The sequence below is a fragment of the Monopterus albus genome, unplaced genomic scaffold, assembly GCF_001952655.1.
Source record: "Monopterus albus unplaced genomic scaffold, M_albus_1.0 scaffold60.1, whole genome shotgun sequence".
Classification (NCBI taxonomy): domain Eukaryota; kingdom Metazoa; phylum Chordata; class Actinopteri; order Synbranchiformes; family Synbranchidae; genus Monopterus; species Monopterus albus.
The window spans coordinates 458,959-479,712 of record NW_018127940.1 but is presented as its reverse complement, the minus strand read 5'-3'; the positions used below and the strand labels follow the sequence as shown (position 1 = coordinate 479,712).

General features: G+C 38.9%; 1 protein-coding gene across 9 annotated transcripts in view; it reads left to right on the top strand.

Annotated features, from left to right (window-relative positions):
• The window catches only part of khdrbs2 (KH domain containing, RNA binding, signal transduction associated 2), an 84,004-nt gene that overhangs the window by 26,673 nt on the left and 36,577 nt on the right, over nt 1–20,754 (top strand). For 8 of the 9 annotated variants that reach the window (XM_020603146.1, XM_020603143.1, XM_020603145.1 and 5 more), the window contains exons 4-6: nt 3,969–4,115; nt 11,759–11,886; nt 13,938–14,121. In XM_020603146.1, the coding sequence (XP_020458802.1) occupies nt 3,969–4,115; nt 11,759–11,886; nt 13,938–14,121 (459 nt within the window). The remainder of the gene's footprint in view (nt 1–3,968; nt 4,116–11,758; nt 11,887–13,937; nt 14,122–20,754) is intronic. The other variant, XM_020603150.1, reaches the window with a different exon arrangement.

Here is a 20,754-nt window from a genome sequence, read left to right as displayed (position 1 = left end):
AGCTAACGCTTTTACAGCAAAAAACTGCAAAGTTGGAGAATTTTTTTTTATTTTTAAATGCAAATATTCTGTAATATGAACTGATTGAACATTCAAACATACTGCAGTCATGGTAACTACAGTATATGTGTGTGAGTGCTGCTCCCTTGAACATTTTCCCTAACAGTTCACTGACAATGTACGGAAACACCTCATGATTATCTGCACATTTTGATCTGATCTATAATGACCTACATTTCCTGACAAAGGTTGTGAAGCCTGCTGAAATTTTAGGAGTGATGTTTAATTAGAGCTGACTTCTCCAGAGGGTAGAGAGCAGCCCTGTGATAGAAGGACAACAGTTTGAATCCACAGATTGGCTGGGTGAATAAACTGCGCGAGTGGCACTCTCGCTCCTCTTAACAGCCACCGTCAAGGGGCTCTTGTGCTAAGCTCTCAACACTTCATGGTTACAGTGCAAAATGAATGAGTACAGATTAAAAAAACCTCCGTACCTGTCTTTATTTTGTCAGGACTGAATAAGCTCTACATTGTTGCAGCAGCTACATTTACAGTTGATACAAGTAGAAGTGTCCACTCTAAGCCTGACATCATTTCTGATTGTGTGTAGAACTGATGTAAAGAGAGAACTTGTTTCTTTTAGGACTGGCTCTGAGCTACAGTATGTTACAGATCTTTTAAGCTTCTAAGGCCTGTATGAAGCCTCAGGCAGAGCCCTGCAGGGCCTGAGCTAAGACTTAAAGGTGATGGGCTTTTCTTGTCATCAGATGTTTGTATAGTTTGTGGTAGGAGACATCTTGTGTTTACTTCAGTGCTTTAGACTTCTTTCCATTTATCATTAGCTCTAATTTAATCATTAAAATATGTTGTGCTTTGTGGACTCTTATTCAAGAAAGGAACAAATAGCATATTTGTAAGAATATGTTATTTTACAAGTGTAAGATTCTGCTGTTGTGAGACTGTACTAATGCTAATCAGCTGGTGTGTCAATGCTATTTACCATGATCATCATCATAGTTTAGCATGTTAGGATGCTAATATTTGCTAGCTAGCACTAAACGTACAGTACAGGAATGTTTTGATGGTATTAGGTTATAACACTTTGCTGGTTTGAAGACAGAGTGACCTTAATCAGAAAGATCACTGCGCCTTGCCGCTTTACAATGTGTTGTCTGTGTTTATATCAGCTGATCTCTCCACTTCAGTGTAAGAAAATAAACACACAGGCAGTAAGGTTTCAGTGAAGGTTCGTTTTTTTCTTTTTTAATCGAACTTGTTTTCTCCCACCTGTCCATCAGGTGCCCTCGCTGTGTCTCCCTGACTCACACACCTATTTCCAATCATTTAATCTCCCTGCTGTTTACTGTATGTGTATCTAAACACTATCAGCACTGTTGAATGTACCTGTTCTCTCATTTCTGTGTGGGGATTTCTCTTAAAGTACTTTGATTCTTTGCCTCCTTTTCAAAGGACTTTCTATAATTTTCTCTCTCTCTCTCTCTCTCTCTCTCTCTCGCTCTCTCTTTCACAAGGATTGTCACTTCTATTTGGCAAAAGTGGCCACCCAATCATTTACTGACTGTTAGGATAACTTACAGTTTGTGACTTACAGTCATGTGAAAATATTAGGACACCCTTTGAAAGCATGTGTATTTTGTAACATGTTTTAATATATGGTTATTTAATCTCAATTTTAACAATACAGAGAGATTAAAGTAATACAACTAAACAAGTAAAACTGAAGAAAAGTCTTTTCAAGATCTTCTGTAAATGTAATTCTACAAAAATGCCTATTCCAACTGAGGAAAAAGTTAGCACACCCTCACATGTATGCCCTCTTAAAATGGCTCAAATCACACACAGGTATATCACACCAGGTGCACATAATTAGTAGATCGTTACTCAGCATTTTGAATGAGGCTTGCCCCATCTACACCTCCAACCTTTAGTTTGGTGTGCTCCTGACTGTTGAAGTGAGAGTGAGCACCATGGTGAGAGCAAAAGAGCTGTCAGAGGCCTTCAGAAAAAACATTGTAGCAGCCTATGAGTCTGGTAAAGGATTTAAACAGATCTCAAAAGATTTTGAAATCAGCCATTCCACTGTCCGGAAGATAGTCTACAAGTGGAGGGCTTTCAAAACAACTGCCAACATGCCCAGGTCTGGTCGCCCCAGCAAGTTCACACCAAGAGCAGACCGCAAGATGCTAAACGAGGTCTCCAAAAACCCTAAAATGTCATGTCGAGATCTACAGCAGGCTCTGGCTACTGTTGATGTAGAAGTGCATGCCTCTACAATCAGAAAGAGACTGCACAAGTTTAACTTGCATGGGAGGTGTGCAAGGAGGAAACCTTTGCTCTCTAAGAGAAACATCAAGGCCAGACTGACATTTGCCAGAGAGAATGTTGACAAAGACCAGGACTTCTGGAATAATGTTCTTTGGACAGATGAGTCCAAAATTGAATTATTTGGACACCAGAGCAGAGGACATGTTTGGCGTAAACCAAACACAGCATTCCAGGAAAAGAACCTCATACCAACTGTGAAGCATGGAGGTGGAAGTGTCATGGTTTGGGGCTGCTTTGCTGCAGCAGGACCTGGTCAGCTCACCATCATAGAATCCACCATGAATTCTACTGTGTATCAGAAGGTGCTTGAAGAACATGTGAGACCATCGGTTAGAAAATTAAAGCTGAAGCGGAACTGGACCATGCAACATGACAATGACCCAAAACATACTAGTAAATCAACCAAAGACTGGCTGAAAAAGAAGAAATGGAGAGTCCTGGAATGGCCGAGTCAAAGTCCAGACCTGAATCCCATTGAGATGCTGTGGGGTGACTTGAAAAGGGCTGTACATGCAAGAAACCCCTCAAACATCTCACAGCTGAAACAATTCTGCATTGAGGAGTGGGGTAAAATTCCCTCAGACCGATGTCAGAGACTGGTAGATGGCTACAAGAACCGTCTCACTGCAGTTATTTCAGCCAAAGGAGGTAACACTTACTTGTTTAGTTGTATTACTTTAATCTCTCTGTATTGTTCAAATTGAGATTAAATAACCATATATTAAAACATGTTACAAAATACACATGCTTTCAAAGGGTGTCCTAATATTTTCACATAACTGTATCTGTGTCAAAGATGCCTATTAATTTAAATATTTCCAGGAGCAGAGCCTACAAAATGTTCTTCATAAGATCAACAAGTCACAAAAGGCCATTTTTACTGGAAAAATATTCCCTAAGGGCATCTTTGGAGCCAGAGTCTGTGACTGAGCTCTCCTATCTAGTTGGTTGTTCTTTCTGGGTTTTTTGTCAGATGAGCTGCAATTATTCTCTAGAAATTGAGCAGAAGGCCACATATCATTCAGAAATGTTTTTGTATGTGGTACAAGTGTTTTCCTGGTGATGACTATAGTGATTGCTCAAGTGTCTCCTTGTCTTAAAGCTAAATCATAATGTTATTGTTGATTGTAGTCTGCATGTTCAAGAGACGCTTATGATAAAAAGAGGCAAAAAAGGTGGAATTGTTTGGTACAGTCAGATCAAAACCTCTTCATTCTCAAAACAATGTTGGAGAAGAAGTACTTCATCTGGCTGAATGTGGATTTTTAACCAAATCAGCAGCACAGCTCTGGGGAAGACAGTCTCGGTCTGTGTGTCAGTCAGTCCACAACATTAGACCAGACTGAAATATTGTTTGATGCTGTGAATATTTATACAAACATTCGTGTGCCAGCACAGTTGAACTTCTTTGTTTTGTCAATCTGCAAATAAGGAAAACTGACTTCCAAAGTAGTATCTCACTGCTATAGAGCATCGTGCAATAATGTAATTAATCCAAACAAGCTCTTAACATGAAATGCATTATAATTGACATTATATAATACTATTTAAAAAAAAAACATGTATGCTAATCATTTGAATTTTATGAGCACAAATTCTTCCTTTGTTTTCTTTTTTCACAGGAGGAAGAATTAAGGAAAAGTGGGGAGGCCAAATATGCCCATCTGAGTAACGACCTTCATGTTTTAATTGAAGTCTTTGCTCCACCTGGAGAAGCCTATTCCCGCATGAGTCACGCCTTAGAGGAGATTAAAAAATTCCTAGTTCCTGTAAGTTTAATAGTTTTTTTGTTGTATATGAGCATCAGTCACTACTGCTGACTAGATCATTTCTCCAGATGTATTATCATAAAGCAAACCTTAACAGTATCCAGTGTCCTGGGAATATCCAGGATTTGTTTACATGAAAAATGAGCATGACGTTTTCCCCCTGTATTAGTGCTCTACACTGTGTCCCTTTACTTACAAATGAAAAATAATGTATTCAGCAATTAAAGCCCAGTATGAAACAACGTGCAACACTCCAGTATCGTATAGCCCAGAGAACTTAGCAATAATTAATGTGCATGTTGTGTAGTCTTGCTGAGTCTTAGCTGTAAATATTAATCAAGCTTTGCAAATGTGACAAGCCTAATAGGAGTGGTGCTGCAAAAGCCTTCTTTATCGAGATCATGCATCTTCTAATACTGAGGCAATGTCTGCTCACTGGGCCACAAGGATGACAATACTGCATCTGCAATGAGCAGCTCACGCCCTTTCAGATACAAAGAAATTACACTGTTTGCCAAAAAAGGAGTAAAATCCTATAGTTCCTGATGTTTCTGTTTGCGGTTTTCAGGACACATTCTCTATGCAATCACTATTCATGTCTCCCATATCAGATTTTCTTTGTCTTCAAACTGTTGCAAATCTCCAAAGAATGGCAAGTATTTCATTGGAAGTCAAGTAAAAGTTATATATTTGTTTCCTGTTTACAGGCTGTTAGCCGGTTCAGAGTTACTGTAACTCTATTAAAGTGAATACAATGGATGAGACAACGTTAACACCACAGTTGCCTGTTTCCTCTCCTCAGTGCCTTCCTGCCCCTCCTAACCTGAACTCGTCCTGTGTTACCTGCCAGTGCCAACAATTTGCATGAAAAATTAGCCTATAAAACAGAACTGCTGTACCATGTTGCATTAATCCAGAGCACATACTGGAGCTGTCTGCATGGCTAAATGATAATAAAAAGTTTTGTGAAAGGCTCCATTCTGCAGACTTGTGGTGTAAATGCACACCATATTTTCTCAGAACTACTGTTTTGCGTCAGCATCCCAGACATACTCCTCTTCAAGATGTGCAATGAACACCAGCCCATTACATAAAAACAGAAGTCAGTGGGCTTCTCTTGCTCATCTTAGATCAGCAGTACACTTGGTATTATCTTCCAAAGTTATAACATAGTAGAAAAATGCTACTATTTTTCGTGAACAACACATGTTCAGTTAAGGTGGTGTTGCAGAGGTTTTGTTTGGCAGAACCCTGATTTTAAGAGCCCCCCCTTCCAGCAGCTGTTTCTGAGAAACGAGTGTGAAAGCAAAAGTTTCCCTGAGAACCCACTGATCTAAGTAAAATAGAGTTGTCATTATCGAAGCCTTTACTCTTAGTGAAATATGAAATATGGTAGGCTAATACGTGATACCTCGTCTATCAGTCATGGACACACTCTCCTGTCAGACCGCTGAAGCTTTCACAATCATTCTCTCTGACAGTTCACTTTTTTCAGACTGTCTTTATGAGCTCATCTGTTAGAAGTGTAATTTTTGGCTGTTTGACAGATTTTCACCCTGGTTCATTTCTGCCAGCGCTATAAACTCATTTTCCATCATGAATTTAGTTTCACAGTGATATCAAAACACGTCACGCAAGTCTTCAGAAACTCCTGCAAGTTAAACTTGGATAATGAGACATTTTCCGGGCTGACTCATGGACTATAAATGAACTGAAAACACTTGCTAGCCTAGCAACGTTAAGGCTACAGACAACCCAAAATATAGCACTCTGTCAGGCCAATGATGCAATTTAGCCTAATTAAATCCTCACTCAACAAATAAACAACCAAAAAGTAATAAATTATCATTTGATTCTGCACAAATAGGTCAAGCTGAACCAATCAACCAGGTTTTTATTTTTGTTGTTGTTGCTTTGTTTGTTTTTTTTGCCAAGGAGAGAAGTAATTCTGTTTTAATTGGGAGCTTTGCAGGTTGAGTGTGTTCACCTCTCTGCTGAATATTCATTCAAATGCTGTACTTGAAGCACAGATGCTTGCCACCCTGGACGACAATGGTTTGATGCATTACCTAACTTTCTCTTAGCAAACAGTGACAAAGCTTTGTCTGTGTTGACTGGCTCACCTGTACCCACGATATTCCTAAACAAGGTGTCCCGCAGTGCTTGGGCGCCTTCCTGTTCCACCATTTGCTGTCATGTTTGGAGTAGTAAACAACAGAAACCCGGATTCAAACTCAAAAACAGGTGTGCTGGGTGTGGGTAGTCAGGTTACTGGGACAGCGGAAAAAGTCAGAGGACATCTGGTGGATGGACTGACAATTGAAATATGGACAACAAATGAGGATGTTTTTGACAATAGTGAAGGTCATGTATTTGAGATTTCTGAGTGGCACATTTAATTGTGTTTTATTGACTGACAAATCTGACTTCACTGCAATATGTCGAGGAAACTATCACATTTCAAATTACTCTCATAGCAGTGCAGCCTCATTTTTAAATTAATGTACACACAGGATTGGCTGTAATACATTTCTTTTTAAATAGGTACACATGTTTGAGAAACAGAGACAGTTTAGTCAAGACAACATTTGATTCTTTTGTGACAGTCTGCCAGCAGATCTAATAATGCAGGGTAAATAGGAAGGAACCGATTCAATCAGTGACAAAAGGGCTGGATGATAACGCACTGTTTGTCATATTTGGGAAGGTCAAAAACAGTTAGTGACAAGTAGAAGTAGACTATAAAACCTTCCAATAATGATTTATTTTTATAAATGCTGATTCAAACTGAAAACAGATAACGAGGGAAAGCATCACATTCTGTGTTGTTGCTTAATCATACATTTCTTTCCTAACATTGTCTTTTTATTGTGAGTAGCCTATGAATAAAACCTCAGAATATTTAGTGAAGTTAGAAAGGGGGGAAAACATCCATTTGTCCCCAAATTCAGCTTATACTAGTGCATATCCACATGGCGATAAAACGTAAAAAATAAAGACCATACCATTGCTTTTATGGCACATGCTCACTGCTGCAGGGACATTATGGATTTACAAATAAACTGCACATAGTGTAAGAAGAAAGGCATCTGTCAGTATTCTTAGCAACAGATGTTTCCTGCCTCTGGTGGAGAGCGGCAGGTGCTTTCTGCTGTTTATCTTTTTTATTGTTGCACTGTGCAGTAAAAGCGTATTATCAGAGTGCAACGTCATATGAAGCAGCAATCAGCTGTTAAGCGCTAGTGGGGATCTGTTTGGCCTTAAATTGTCAACATGGATTTAACAACTTGAAACAGCTTGATACTGTGAACATGTAATTCGATGTTTCCAGTAGGGAGAGTAATGTAAATGTGTTTATTGGGTTGGAGTTAAATGGAACTCAACTGTTTTGACAACTCATAGTCTGAGGTGTACTACTGTGAAGTTGTGTAATGCGTTTTGTGGCTCCACTGGAAGCCGTGTGAAGTTGGATAAGTTCAAGTAAGGCCACTTGAATCAGTGTTGGTTGGAGATAAAGACAACAAGATTGGAAATGAAAAAATGTCTGGAGGGGTGGTGTTAGAATGAATTCAGTTTTCCAGACAGACCTCTGTACCCCACTGCTCATCTCTGCCTGAGGCTAGGAGCTGGAGGCTACATTAGCTGCTACATCAACTCTCAGCGATCAGTTTGCATTGTGGGTAGTGTAGGATATTATGTGTAATGTAGGAATGCATGGAATAAAAAAAAAAGGCAGTTCTGTTGCATCAATTTTGATCCTTTTTGTTTTAAACTGTGTGATGTGCTACGTGGTTGCTTCTGGGCCTCTGCTCAGCTAGCCTGTTGTGCTTTGGAAGGATAAGTACATCTTTGAGAAGATTGTCATGAGTGACACCATGTGCTACAATGATTTTTAGACCTTTATTAGTTGAAAAAATAGTATTTAGAAATTGCCATTTTCATTTAAGTAGAACCGAGTTGTACTATGCACATCCATGAACCACAGCTGCTGTGCACTGTAGAAGTTGTGCTGTCTCCAAGAGGTGTAAAGTGGTGCTTCTAAAAATATTAACAAAGACAACCAAAATAAAATCTGTCTAAATGACTTGTCAGAATTTTTTTTTTTTTTACAACATCTTCTAAGGACTGAAACAGCCTCAGCATCCAGGTGCCATTACTGCAATATGAGAGTGTTTTTGTGAAATCTACTGTATATGTCCCTGCATGTTGATGCCGACCTGTGTGCCTGTAAGGGAACAGGGTTGGATCTCACGCACTTCAACAACACTGCATCACTACCACAGACATGGCACAACTTGAACTGTGTCAGTGCTCTTTTTCTGAAACACCTTGTCCACCAGATATGAGAGGGTTGTGAGGTCATCCAGATGGAAGGGGATGGTCTGAGTCCTTTATGAGAGATGATCTAAAAGCAGATACAGTTCAACACACTCTCTGTTGGCGCTTGGAAATTGAAATTGATTTATTCACCATCACCATGTGCCATAAATCTACTCAGTCTATGAATATATAAACATTTTTTGCTCTCTCCTCCAAAGGAACCAGTGCATCTCCTGACATGCATCCATCTGGCATGTGTGATAATAGCATAGCTATCTCATTATAGAAATAACAGCAGTATGGATCAAATAGTGTCAGTAGCTACTATGGTTTCACCTATAGTGTAAACCACCAAATTTGGGAACACCACATTAAACCATGTTAGTAATCCAACAAAGGCCACAGGGTTTATTCAAAAGCTGGGATTGATTCATTTTCTTCTTTTCTGCTGGAGAAATGTATTTACTTAGTAAAATCATATCATCTGATGCCTCGAGGTTTCAGATGAGGTCTTGGCTTGACAACATCTCCTTTAATTAAAGATTAAATCCACTGAGATTGCTAAATTAATTTGTATCTGTATTTCTGCCAGAAAAATGTCCAAGAATATAGGAGAAGTTCTTTCACCAGACTCATTTGAGTGAGAAAATGCACAAAGATCAGAGATCAACACAGCCAGTAACAGAGATGTATAGCAGGTAGACAGACACAAGAGTGAATGGTATCAGTATCTTCATGTTTCAGCCCCTTAAACTCTAACTTTAGCTCTGTGAAGGGCATCAAGTGTTTGCAAGAAGGTCATGCATGGCCAGAATTCATTTCAGTGAGCTAACAGTCTGACCGGAGCACCCTCAGCTTATCTGTGTATTCGTGTTAATGCCTCTGTCAACAGTCAACTTTTTTGAGCTTTGGCAGATTTGTTGTGCTTTGGAGAAGCTGCCAGTTTTCCATTTAAAAGCTCTGCCAGTCTCCTTCCACCCAACAGAACACTACAGGACTTATTAAGTCATTTACAAGAGGAGCATATGTGTGTGTAGAGTGTCAGATGTCTTGAAATCTACCATGAGGATTTTCTTTCTTCTCCCGTGACATGTAGTTCTTAGAAATTTCATTTTCAAAACCTGAGTATCATATGGTTCCGATAGGACACGCACCCTGTTAATGAACATGAGGGGCCATTTCGGTGCAGCATCCTCTGTATATTATCCTCATTTTTTCACATATCGATTAGAGCAATATGGGTGGAAATAATGCTGAAGTTTGGTGTTACATGTACAAGGTGTAAAATGTATTGGGAATGTATGATGTATACTCTGACCACAATGTCCCTGATTTAATTTCAGCTGGGCACTTTTGCCAGTTTCTCATCTCTCTCCCATCATTTTCTGTCACATATTTATAGACTACACATGAATCGCGTGATGCTTTTGACTTTCTGCTCAGTAATTTGGCATCACTGATCCAAGAGCATGTTCTAAGGTCACAAAGCAACACAATGAACAAAAACACTTGAATGAGAGACTATAACTGTAAGAGTTAATCCAGGGTCAAAATCAAGATTGAAACGATAATTTAAAGCACAATAAAGTTTAATTTACTAAAAGTGCCTTCGTAGAGCCAGATAGAATCTACTGCATTAATATTTATTTATTGTATTATTTTTATTGTTTTTTATTTCTAAAGTTTTTAACTGCTGGATTCAAAATGTACTTCATATACTGTACTTGTTAAAGATGCATACTGGCTACCAAACTAGTGGTGCTCGTGTGCATACACAAACTGAGATTTACAGTCCCCACAGAGAAACTCTCCCCCTTCATCAGAGGAATTTAAAAACAAAATTCTGCATGGTGAATTTCAAACACTAAGTGAAATAAAAATAAGCAAAACACGTTTTTAAATGAAGGGTCTTTGAGCGTCGACAATTAGCAGCTCATATTGCACTGAGCAAAGGTTCTGAGGAAAAGTGTGACTGTCAATTTACCCACCGAAATTAAGTTAATGAATCAATGAAAAGAGCTGCTTTTCAGTCATTTAGACAATAAACGAGTTTCTCAGTTTTTGCTGATCAGGAGAATTATATAAATCCAATAATAGGCTTTTGTTGAAGATTTGATTCAATTCATTGTCAAAACTATGCACATCACAGAGTGGCCTCATGACTGAGTGGGGAGTCGGTGAGCTTAGAGATATAACATAATAGGAATACGCTGTTAAATAAAAGAAAAGGTGAAACTAATTCACTAGAATATTAGATGATACTGTATATGTGAGCTGTAATCTAACTCACACCCGTTAATGTTATCCAGTTCTTCACTTATCAGTGCACTCTGGACAGAGTCATATCTCATGAATCAGTGTGCAGCTAATTTAATGGTTGGATTAATGCTCACACAAAGATGTCATTCAGTACATGGTTATAAAGACTTAAAAGTAATGATTAATGAACACCAAGGCAAAGTCACTCACAAACCCATTGTGTTATGAAAACTCAAAGTGCAAACTGGGTCAAACCTGAAATAACTTACATTTTTACCTCTAATTTCTTCTGGATGACATAATCTTTTTGGGCTTTGTTGCTTTCAGTACATGACACTCAGTCACTCAGTCAAAAGAAACACAAAAAAACTAAATCCGTCGCTGCCTCTGCTGCTTTGTTGTCATTACAGAAACACTTTTCCCAGGGTAGCAAATCATGTGGCTTAAGTGTTTCTGGGGAAATAAGCCTGTTTATCTGTCAGCAATGACAAGATAATGAATACTACTTTGTCCACTTCCTTATCTGCTGTGTAATGATCTCTATCATGTTTGATACGGGCTGAGAAAAATAGGAGGTGCAGAATCTCAAGATAACAATATTTCACACATAGTTGTGGAAAATGTCAATTACAGCCTGTGTCTTGACAAAATAAGGAATATTCTGTGTTACTTTAAAAAAATTTTTTTTTATTTAATTTCCTTTTAATGTCCTCCTTCTTCTCAACATAAAGGTTTTACAATTGATGGAAAATCTGATTTTGTTGACATTCATTTTGTCTTCGAGCCATCCAGAAGGCGAGTTCTTATAAGGGATATTTAATGTCTTTTTTCTACATTACTAATCTCTCCCCTGCATTTTGTGTGCATCCATAAGCAAAGAAAACATTCTTCACTAAGTATTCGGCACTAAGCAACACCATGTGTTTCCTGTGCGTGTCAAGATAATTTTAATTTAATGACATTTACGGCTGTGGCGAGCATCTGTTGCAGTCGGAAGACAAATGTCCTTGTTTTTCTTTCTTTCTTTTTTTTATAATGAGACACGCTGTATTTTTTTCCTGCAGGACTACAATGATGAAATCAGACAGGAACAACTGAGAGAGCTCTCCCTGTTGAATGGCTCTGATGACTCGAGCAGAGGAAGGAGCGCACAAGGGAGGAGTGTAAGACCAGCGCCTGCAATATCCACACGGTAAAATTCACTTCGCTCCAAATCTTTGTTGGCTATGTCAGATTGATAGGTTTAAAAATCCTGTTTTTGTCTTCATCTTACAGGTATAAATTGAGTTCATATATAGTGGGGTGGGGGGGACCTATAGCAATATATGCAAGAGGAAGTTTAAAGAAAACTAATGATTAGAACTGGTCCAGCAGATGCTGGTAGGCCCTAACGACATCATCAGGGTTATTTTATCAAATTTTAGAAACACCTATTTAATACTTACTTTAATAAGACCTCTACAGTATAATGTTGGCAAAATCCTTTATTCACAAATCTAAATATACAAACACAAACCCTGGTTTTGTTACTCGTTTATAAAACCAAGCATCAAATTGTTGACACGTGCTCTTTTTAAATGTTTTCATGTAGAAATATCCTCCTGATTTCTTTTATTACTAATAATTTGTTTCTCCAAATAAAGTTGAAGGGGATAAAACAGCCACAGAAGATGTTGTCCAGGTGTCACAGATTGAGTCCTCCTGATGAATGAACTGATTGTTGAGGATAATTACTTACAGCTATGCAATCATCTGAAAGTACACCTTTGACATTGCACTGATTAGTTGCCAGAAAATGTGTCTAAAACTTAGGCTGCTATGAATCACAAATAAATATTTAATAATAAAAAGGAAGCACCTGTCGTCATTGTGGATTTTCAGATTAATTGTTTCCCTGGTAATTATTTCAATATTCATATAAGCACCCTCTCTTCCTCAGGGCGTAGCTGTGACAGGTTTTTTCCACTTAAGTCCTCGTGATATTTCAGATATTATTTGTTTTTCGTGTACTGAAAAGGTCAAAGTTTTGGAAACACCTGTGTTGTATAGAACACATTTATAAAATTCATCTTATTTTTCCTCATCTATGCACCATGGCAGTGGGTGAAGTTGTGCCAGAAGTTTCTGCTTTGCCTTCTTTTCCACGCACGGCAGCTCCAGCAGGTTTTAGAATGGATGCAGGACCAGCTACATCCTGATTCGCTACAGAGCATTTGATTAACCCGTGCATGCAGCTCCTAAAGCGAAACGTCTGCCTCTTCCAGTCTCCATATAGTTAGTTTTTAGAGTAAATTGTCTGTAATCTACCTGAGCCATGGCAGTCCCTCAGGAGCAAGCATTTACAGTTTGACATGGCCGCCTGGCCTAATTCAGGTAGCACATACAGATGAGCTAAATGCAGCAGTAACAGGGGGCACTCCCAGTTTAACGGCACCACCATCACTTCCCTACCCAGATTTTCTACTTATGGCACACAGTTAAGCGATTATTGTAAATCTCTATGAAAAATATGAACCAGTAGTTCTCCTTTGGGTGTCTGTATTTCTGGATCCCAGTGGGCTGTTACTTAGTCAAGGATGTTTCAGAGGAAGAAAGGTATCCTGGCCTACCTAAACCATGCTGCTGTTAAAAAGTATGTTAGCAGACAATAAACGGCTTTGCGATGCTAAATCCATCCTGCAGTCCTTTCGGTGGTCCTGCCGCTGGACAGTAGCATTTCCATAAATAAAAATAAATAAAATAAATCCACCTTAGATTCCTCATGCCAAGTTATTTAGCCTTTAAAATCTCTCTACTGTTAAATAAGCCTTTCCTCCTCTTGAAAAGTACAGCTGTTTGACTGCAACTAAAGTAGATTCAGGCAAATGGAGATTTTGGACAAATACAGTCATAACATCGCTCCATCATGTTATTGAAATAACCATACTGCATCCCACAGGCATGTTTACAGACCAGAGAAAGACACCAAGTGGCACACCTCAGCCCTCTGATTACATTACAAGATCTACCTCTGTGCCAGCAGAGGTTAAACTAATCTTGTGTTTCACCTGAGCATACTGTCTGACAGCCACCAGCTGTGCAGCCTGCACATATGCAGCGATAAGAGGGACTGAACACATTTCCTAATATCTTATAGTAACTTCACTTTTTCATTGAAATCACAGCATCTTCTTTACAGGTGTCATGGAGTGAGATTCCTAGGGCAAATTCATGCCATGTTTGTTCATTTGATTGCTTTCCCAGGAGCCACAGAGGCACAGGAGGGAGTGCAGCAGCACCTCGGGGGACAACGGTGGCGACGCACAGCAAACCTTCCACATCTGTTTTAGCGAGGGAGATACAAGCTTCAAGAGCCTGGGGGACAGCAGGGAGTGCTGGATACAGGCCCCCGCTGTTAGCAGCCACACATGAATCATATGATGACTACGTAAGTCCAGTCCTCTCTGGCCACACTAAAAATGTAGTAGATAGTCATTTTACTTGAACTGAGTGTAAATCAGACTGTTTAATCCCCTGCCAGGTGATCTGGACAAGTCTCTCTTTACAGGGATATGTAGGGCATCCAGGGACGTGTTTGAAAACCTAGCACAAACAGAAAACTATTCTTTAACTTCAATTTTTATAAACAGTACCATACATTTTATATTGATTTGGATGTTCTGTGCAGCCTTTGGTTTCCATTTATATTAGCACAATATAAAAAAATCAACTTGCTTCACTTAAAAGTTTAGTTTGTGAAGGGGGGTATCATTGAGGGATCAGCTTCTCTCCTTTGTTTCCAAAACTTTTCAAAAACTGATTTTCTTTTCATGTCAGTCCTTCATATATCTCAGAAAACAGCTAAGTCATTTGATTCACGTGGCTGTGCAGATAGATATTGCATTAAATTAAACAATCAACTGCAATTAATTGTTAATTGGTTAAATTAATTTCATTACGTCTGCTCCAAAATAAACTTGGCTTCGATTTTAGGTTTTCAAGGATAAAAAAAGACACTTGTTTTCAAGGGATCTTTCTGCCTCTAAACAATGTTTTGACTCAAGATGTCTCTTGAGCTTTCTTGTCAGCATTTCCACACAAAACCGTTTTGTCCTACAGATGAAGCATTCTGGTGGAGGACAACAGGGAAGCCCGTAAGCCAAGGATCTTTCACTGTACAGCCTGATTTTAGTTCTCTCAGTTGGCTCAAGTTCAGTCATGTTAGACTGCGTTGGGGGCTGAGCTGGATCAGCTTTGAACTCTATGTGGTTTGTAGCTAATTAAAACACACACAAACAGAAAAGAAATGTATTAAATAATAAATATACTAGAAAAAGCATGTAACACGTGCTATAGGACACCTTGAGTTAAAGAGTGACTTTGTACGATGGTAAGTCACAAACCCATTATGAACAGTGCCATTCACATGCAAAAAGAGAATCCACTCCACTTGAAGCTGTAAGTGGTGTCTTGACCAGTGTGCTATAAAACCTTTGTTCACATCACTTGAAGTAACCCTGGGGTCCACATAAAAAGTATATATACTCAAGGCCCTAGTTAAAAGTATGCTTGTGCTTAGATCTCGTAAATTTCTCAAGGTCAGTTTGAAAAGCCTGCACAAGGTGATATCTAAGTTTCATCCAAATGAAAAAAGGCAACACTTTTGCCAGTCTATTTCCTCAGAGCCTTCCTACTAAGCAAAGCCCTCATGTGTGCTGGCAATTGAAGATTGGGCTGTCTGCATGGGGAAATGCACAAGCGCCATCTCATTACCAAACCAAATTGAGTTCTGATGTGGAGCCTGTGTATTTCGGAGGAGAGAAAAGCGAGGCATTTCTGCTCTTTGTAATTGGAGGTTGGAAAGGATGGTGGGAGCACGGAGACTATGGGATTATGGAAAGATGAGTTTGTCCTGAGCATTTTCTTTCCTCATATCTCACTTTGCTATTTTGTTCTTCTACATTATACAATTTTCTTTGAGCAGTGTAGCAAGAGCTCTATATGCGAAGGTCCTGGCTTTTCTTTTTATTTGTTTATTTGTTGTTGTTTCTTTTTTCAGACAATGAGATGTTCAGCTGCTTGTTGTTATACCATTTCAAGAGTCCCGCACCGTACAATCTAGTGAAACACAGTAATAGATCAGCAGCAGTTGCCTCATCTTTACTGCTACATCCCATATTTGTCTTTGGAAAATGTGTGTTGTAGTGTGTGTGGCTATAGTGTAGATTTCTCCAGAGTCAGTTGATTGATGGGCTCTGTCAAACTGTCAGTCTGTATCATAAAAGGGAAACTGTCCATAATTGTACTTAATCAAGGGTGGTATTGATTTAAAGCTTCAGCTGAAAGCACAAAGAAGCTGGCAGTTATCGTGTGTCATTGTTTGCTTTATAATTTAAGAACATAATGTTTTCTCTTTATTTTTCCTCTCACAAATTCACCTTGCTGTCTCCTTTTACCGCAGAACTCGGTTTTCTTTGTTCACAGAGTGTGGCTCTTTGTGCAGTGACTCAAGTAAGCTCTTACCGCTCAGGTGTACAGAATGCTGCCTGTCACTCACCGATCCATACAAAACAACCCTGCCAAATGCAAACAGAGATTTGCAGTCCTAGGCGTCGTTTGATGTTACTCTGTGAAAGAGTTCAAAGTCATATGGGCTTTTTATTGAGGATGCTGAAGGATAAGTCTTTTGATATTTTAGAGATCAATTGTTCATTGATGAGACAACAAGTATTGCCTGTCTCCAAAGCCTGATATATGTTATTCCTTTACACCATATAGCTTCACTCTTGTCCTATTAGAGACACATCACAAAGCCACACCACTGCACTCAGTAACACTTTCCTTCATTACAGTGAACGTGGCTGCTGTAGTTTATTTTAAACAAAATCCGCTGCTTGTGTGAAATCTTGTGGGAGCACTAAACGTGTATTAATCCACAGCTGAAAATAGTTCCCAACAAAAATGCAGTTTATCAAGTTTGATTAGCACTTGCTAAAAATTGCAGTGGCAAGCTGTTGTTGAAAGTGTTATGAAAGATTGATATTTTGATTCTGCTTATTCAAACACCAACAGACTACCATCAGATAAAGGGGTGCACGTTTGAAGGGGGCTTTATTAGTTACAGTAATTAGGGACTTTCTGTATGGAGTTTCCATGTTCTACCTGTATCTACATAGGTGTCCTCCCACAGTCCAAAAAGATGCAGGTTAGGTCACCTGGTGGCTTAAAATGACCTGTAGGTGTGAGTATGAGTGAAGGTATCTCTAAGTATCAGCCCTGTGATAAACTGGTGACTTGTCCATGGTGTATCCTGCCTCTCACCCAGTGGCAGCACACCCAGAGACCTTCTAGGATAAGCAGGTAGAGATGGATAGATTAACTAACAGATAGATGGACAAACATTAGGAAAAGAAAAAAGGCTTTTATTAGTTATGTGGGGAAAATGCTAAATTCTGGTAGATTTATGTAATAAGGAAACACTATACCCTTCTGTTATTCTGTTTGATTAATATCTGTGAGGTTTTATCAATGACATTCATCAACAGAAATTGCAAAAACCATCAGACAGAGACAGAGCAAGACAGATCTTTCGGCCGCATGACTAAATCTTGGTGCAGCCACTCTTGTACTGATGCAGCATTTTGAAGTTGCGTTGTCCCTCGTTCTTTTATACGTGGTCATATACTTCAGTATAACTTCAAGTTATACTGAAGTATCCGATTTTAGGTGAAGTGTTGACTTTAGAAGATGAAGGTCCTACTTTTTCAACAAGCACAAATGAATTAATGTTACTAATCCACTATAAAGAAGAGCAGTGAAATCAGTAAAAAAAATTCCCCATTTCAAAAGTGCAAAGAGAGCAGAGAGGGAGATTAAAGATGCTATTGATGGTATTTTGTACAGACTGGAACCATGGCCTTGGTTTAATGCTAAAACTCTAATCTTATCATTTAATGTCACTGCTGATAATAGAAGAGAGGAATGTGAGGGTGAGACAGGAACCTGTCCCTCACAGCAGACCATGAATTGTACAAATTGCTGGTAAAAATTGAAACCCACAGCTTGGTTTTTAAACCTGAGCCCTGCAACCACACCGAGGCTGTGCGGGAAATGCTCTAATGTGATTAAACACACAGCTTTGGGAGGCTTTGAAGAAAAAGTCTCATCTATCCACTGTGGAAAAAGCAAAAGGACACCCTTCTGAAACGGGGAAAAATTCTCCCCATATTGTCAATTTCACGAACATAAAAGATGCGTGGGATTCTTGAGGTTCTGTATATTTCTTCAAGGACAGCGGCTTCTCAGGCCACCTTTAAGGATGGCATGCACATCTGCTGTAATTGCTTTTAACAGTGGATTCAGATGCGCTGTTGGAGTTCACATTTGTTAGATTAATTATGGAAATTCTCCATGCAGTATTCTCCTGTTTATTAAAACAGATGTATGACACACTTCCACTCGATTACTCAATAGAGGAAAACTCAGGTAGAATTCATAATGGTCCAAGTTTTATCATCGGGGACTGAAGTCACTGGTGAAGGAAGAAGCAGACAGATGCAATTACATGTAAAACTAAACTCCACAAGCACGTCAATTTTAACATTTGAATACTGATGTACTTGTTTGATTTATTTTGCTCTTCACTTTCCCTGAAGTCAATACGACAATATTGCTGAGTGTCAAAAAAGTCAAAGTCAGTCTCCTCATAATTGCATCATGTTTCTCAAATTTAACCGTGACACAATTGGAGTAAATATGTTCAAAAGTAAACTTCTGTTTAAAGTGTATCACGGAGAACAAACAGTGCGTGCTGGTTCCATTTGCCCAGGGAGAAAGTTGTGGAGCGCAGCACCTATTCACTGCAACAAAGGGCTGCAAATCTAATTTCCTTCCCCATTTTGCCCTGTGTAGAGGCATTCAAAGGCAGCTCCCTATGAAGATCAGTCACTGTCAGGGGACATACAGGTTGTCAATTGATAATGAAGTACAGAGCTAAGGGCTTTTAGTTTCTCGCTGTCCTAATTACACTGAGTGAGGACTCTCCACCCTTGTGCTAACTTTTGATTTATTCCCTATGCCTTGCTAAAATGGACCAGTGTTAATTGTTTTTACAGATGAGTGTCAAATCAAGCCTCATTAATTAAGGGCCGGTCTAGTTACACACAGTACCTTGTACTACGCGAATGTAGTCTGTGTTGTGGGCTGTATATCAAAATTAATTTGTAAACAAATCCTCTTGGAACCATACACTTACAGTTTAAGGTTTTCCTGCTAGCTACTGCATGTCTGGAGCTTTCACCTGCCTCTCATTGTCTTCCTCAGCAGATAGGGTTGTCAGGGAGAAAGCTCAGTTGTCACCACACATTATATCACTCTGATCACACATTTACAAATATAGCACATATGGATACTAAACCAAAAGTGCTACATCAAAAGTCTGATGGAAGAAATGCTACATTCTTCTGTAACGCTAGGGTACCACTGCTGGGGTAAACGGGTTCACTTGTGGATAGCAAAGCATGCTAATGTTGAAAGCTACTGTATGTTAGAGTAGACACCGTTTACTCCATGCCTTACATTTTTGTTTTTGTGATTTTAATTTTTTAATACAAAAAAAAACCCCCACCCTTCAGCATCTTGGTGTACCCAGTGTCACTGTTCTTACAGCTCCATTTAATGCTACATTTCTTTAATGTGGAAAAATCTAAAGCTTGATTTACCTATTTTGAGTTGCTCTAACTTGGACAATCACTGTTCAGGTACTGTCTATTACTGAAACTATGGCCTCACACAAGTTTTCTTAGAAGTAACAGCTTTTTAAATTTTAAAAGAAAACACACCATTAAGTGATGGCTCAAAGCTTTAGTCAAGGCAAATTTGAGAAAAGTATTTTTTAGAAACTATAAATTAAAAAGTGACATTTTCTGTGTTCAAAATTATAAACCAGAGAACTGCTGGTCTCGAAGATGTAAACAGCATGAGTCAGAGATACCTTTAGCAAAACCTTCCTCATTTTAAACTGAATACACACACACACCATTCAGCAGTAAACAAACTACAGACAGTATGCTGGGCTATGATGTGCTCAAGGGAAGTCAGCATTTAGGTATTTATTTTGCATCTTCAGTGCACTAACAGCATTGACCTTTTTATATGTCTAAAGTCAGCACCAGTATTAATATGATTCACAGGTAAACCCAAGTTCTTACATGACTTCACTTTCTAATTTGTTATTGTTATTTTTACAGTACATTTGACTGAAATTAAATCCACTGATTGCTGTACAGCTACGGTCCAGTGTGGAGCAGCTTGTCATACGGGATTGTTAACAAAGTGGTCAGTTACTGAGATATGCAGGTTTCTGACTCATGGAAGAAAACAAATACTGGATCCCCTGAACAACTTAATCCCTGGCATAATCCATAACTTTAATTTAGTCAAATTCATGTTCACACGAATAAAGCCACGCAGGCACCAGAGCTGTGTGAATCAGCAGGAGAGGGAGAGTGTGCACAAGTGTCATAAATGTAATTTGCATTGCTGCGCTTGACGTCCCTCACGCTGATATGTCTGTGTTTGTGTCACAAAGCATTATCAAAGGCGGCCACACCTAATGCAAGATGACATTACTCTATACTGTTACAGACAAACGTGGAGGAATAATACGCTCTTGAGACCACACCTAGCATAAACCAGCCTCATTGACAGTTTCGACACATTTATTCTGTTGATTTAAAATTTCTTCACTAAAAAGAGCTGAACATTTGTACATACTGTATCATGGTAAAGCTTGTTTTGAAATAGCAAGCTTAGGAAGGATTAGAAGAGATTAGATCGCGGCAAAAAAGAAACATAAGCACTTTAAATTCCACTAAATCTTTTTAAAAGAACAAGATCCAACAATTAGATGAGCAGACAACAGCTACAAGTTTACTCTTCTGCACACACTCTGACCTTTCTCCAGTTGTTATTCAGGTTAAGCTGTTTACATGAGCCTTTGGTCTGCAGAGATTGGCTCTCCCTGCTGACATGAATAAACCATGAATAAACCATGAATAAACCAGAATATGAGGCTACCTGT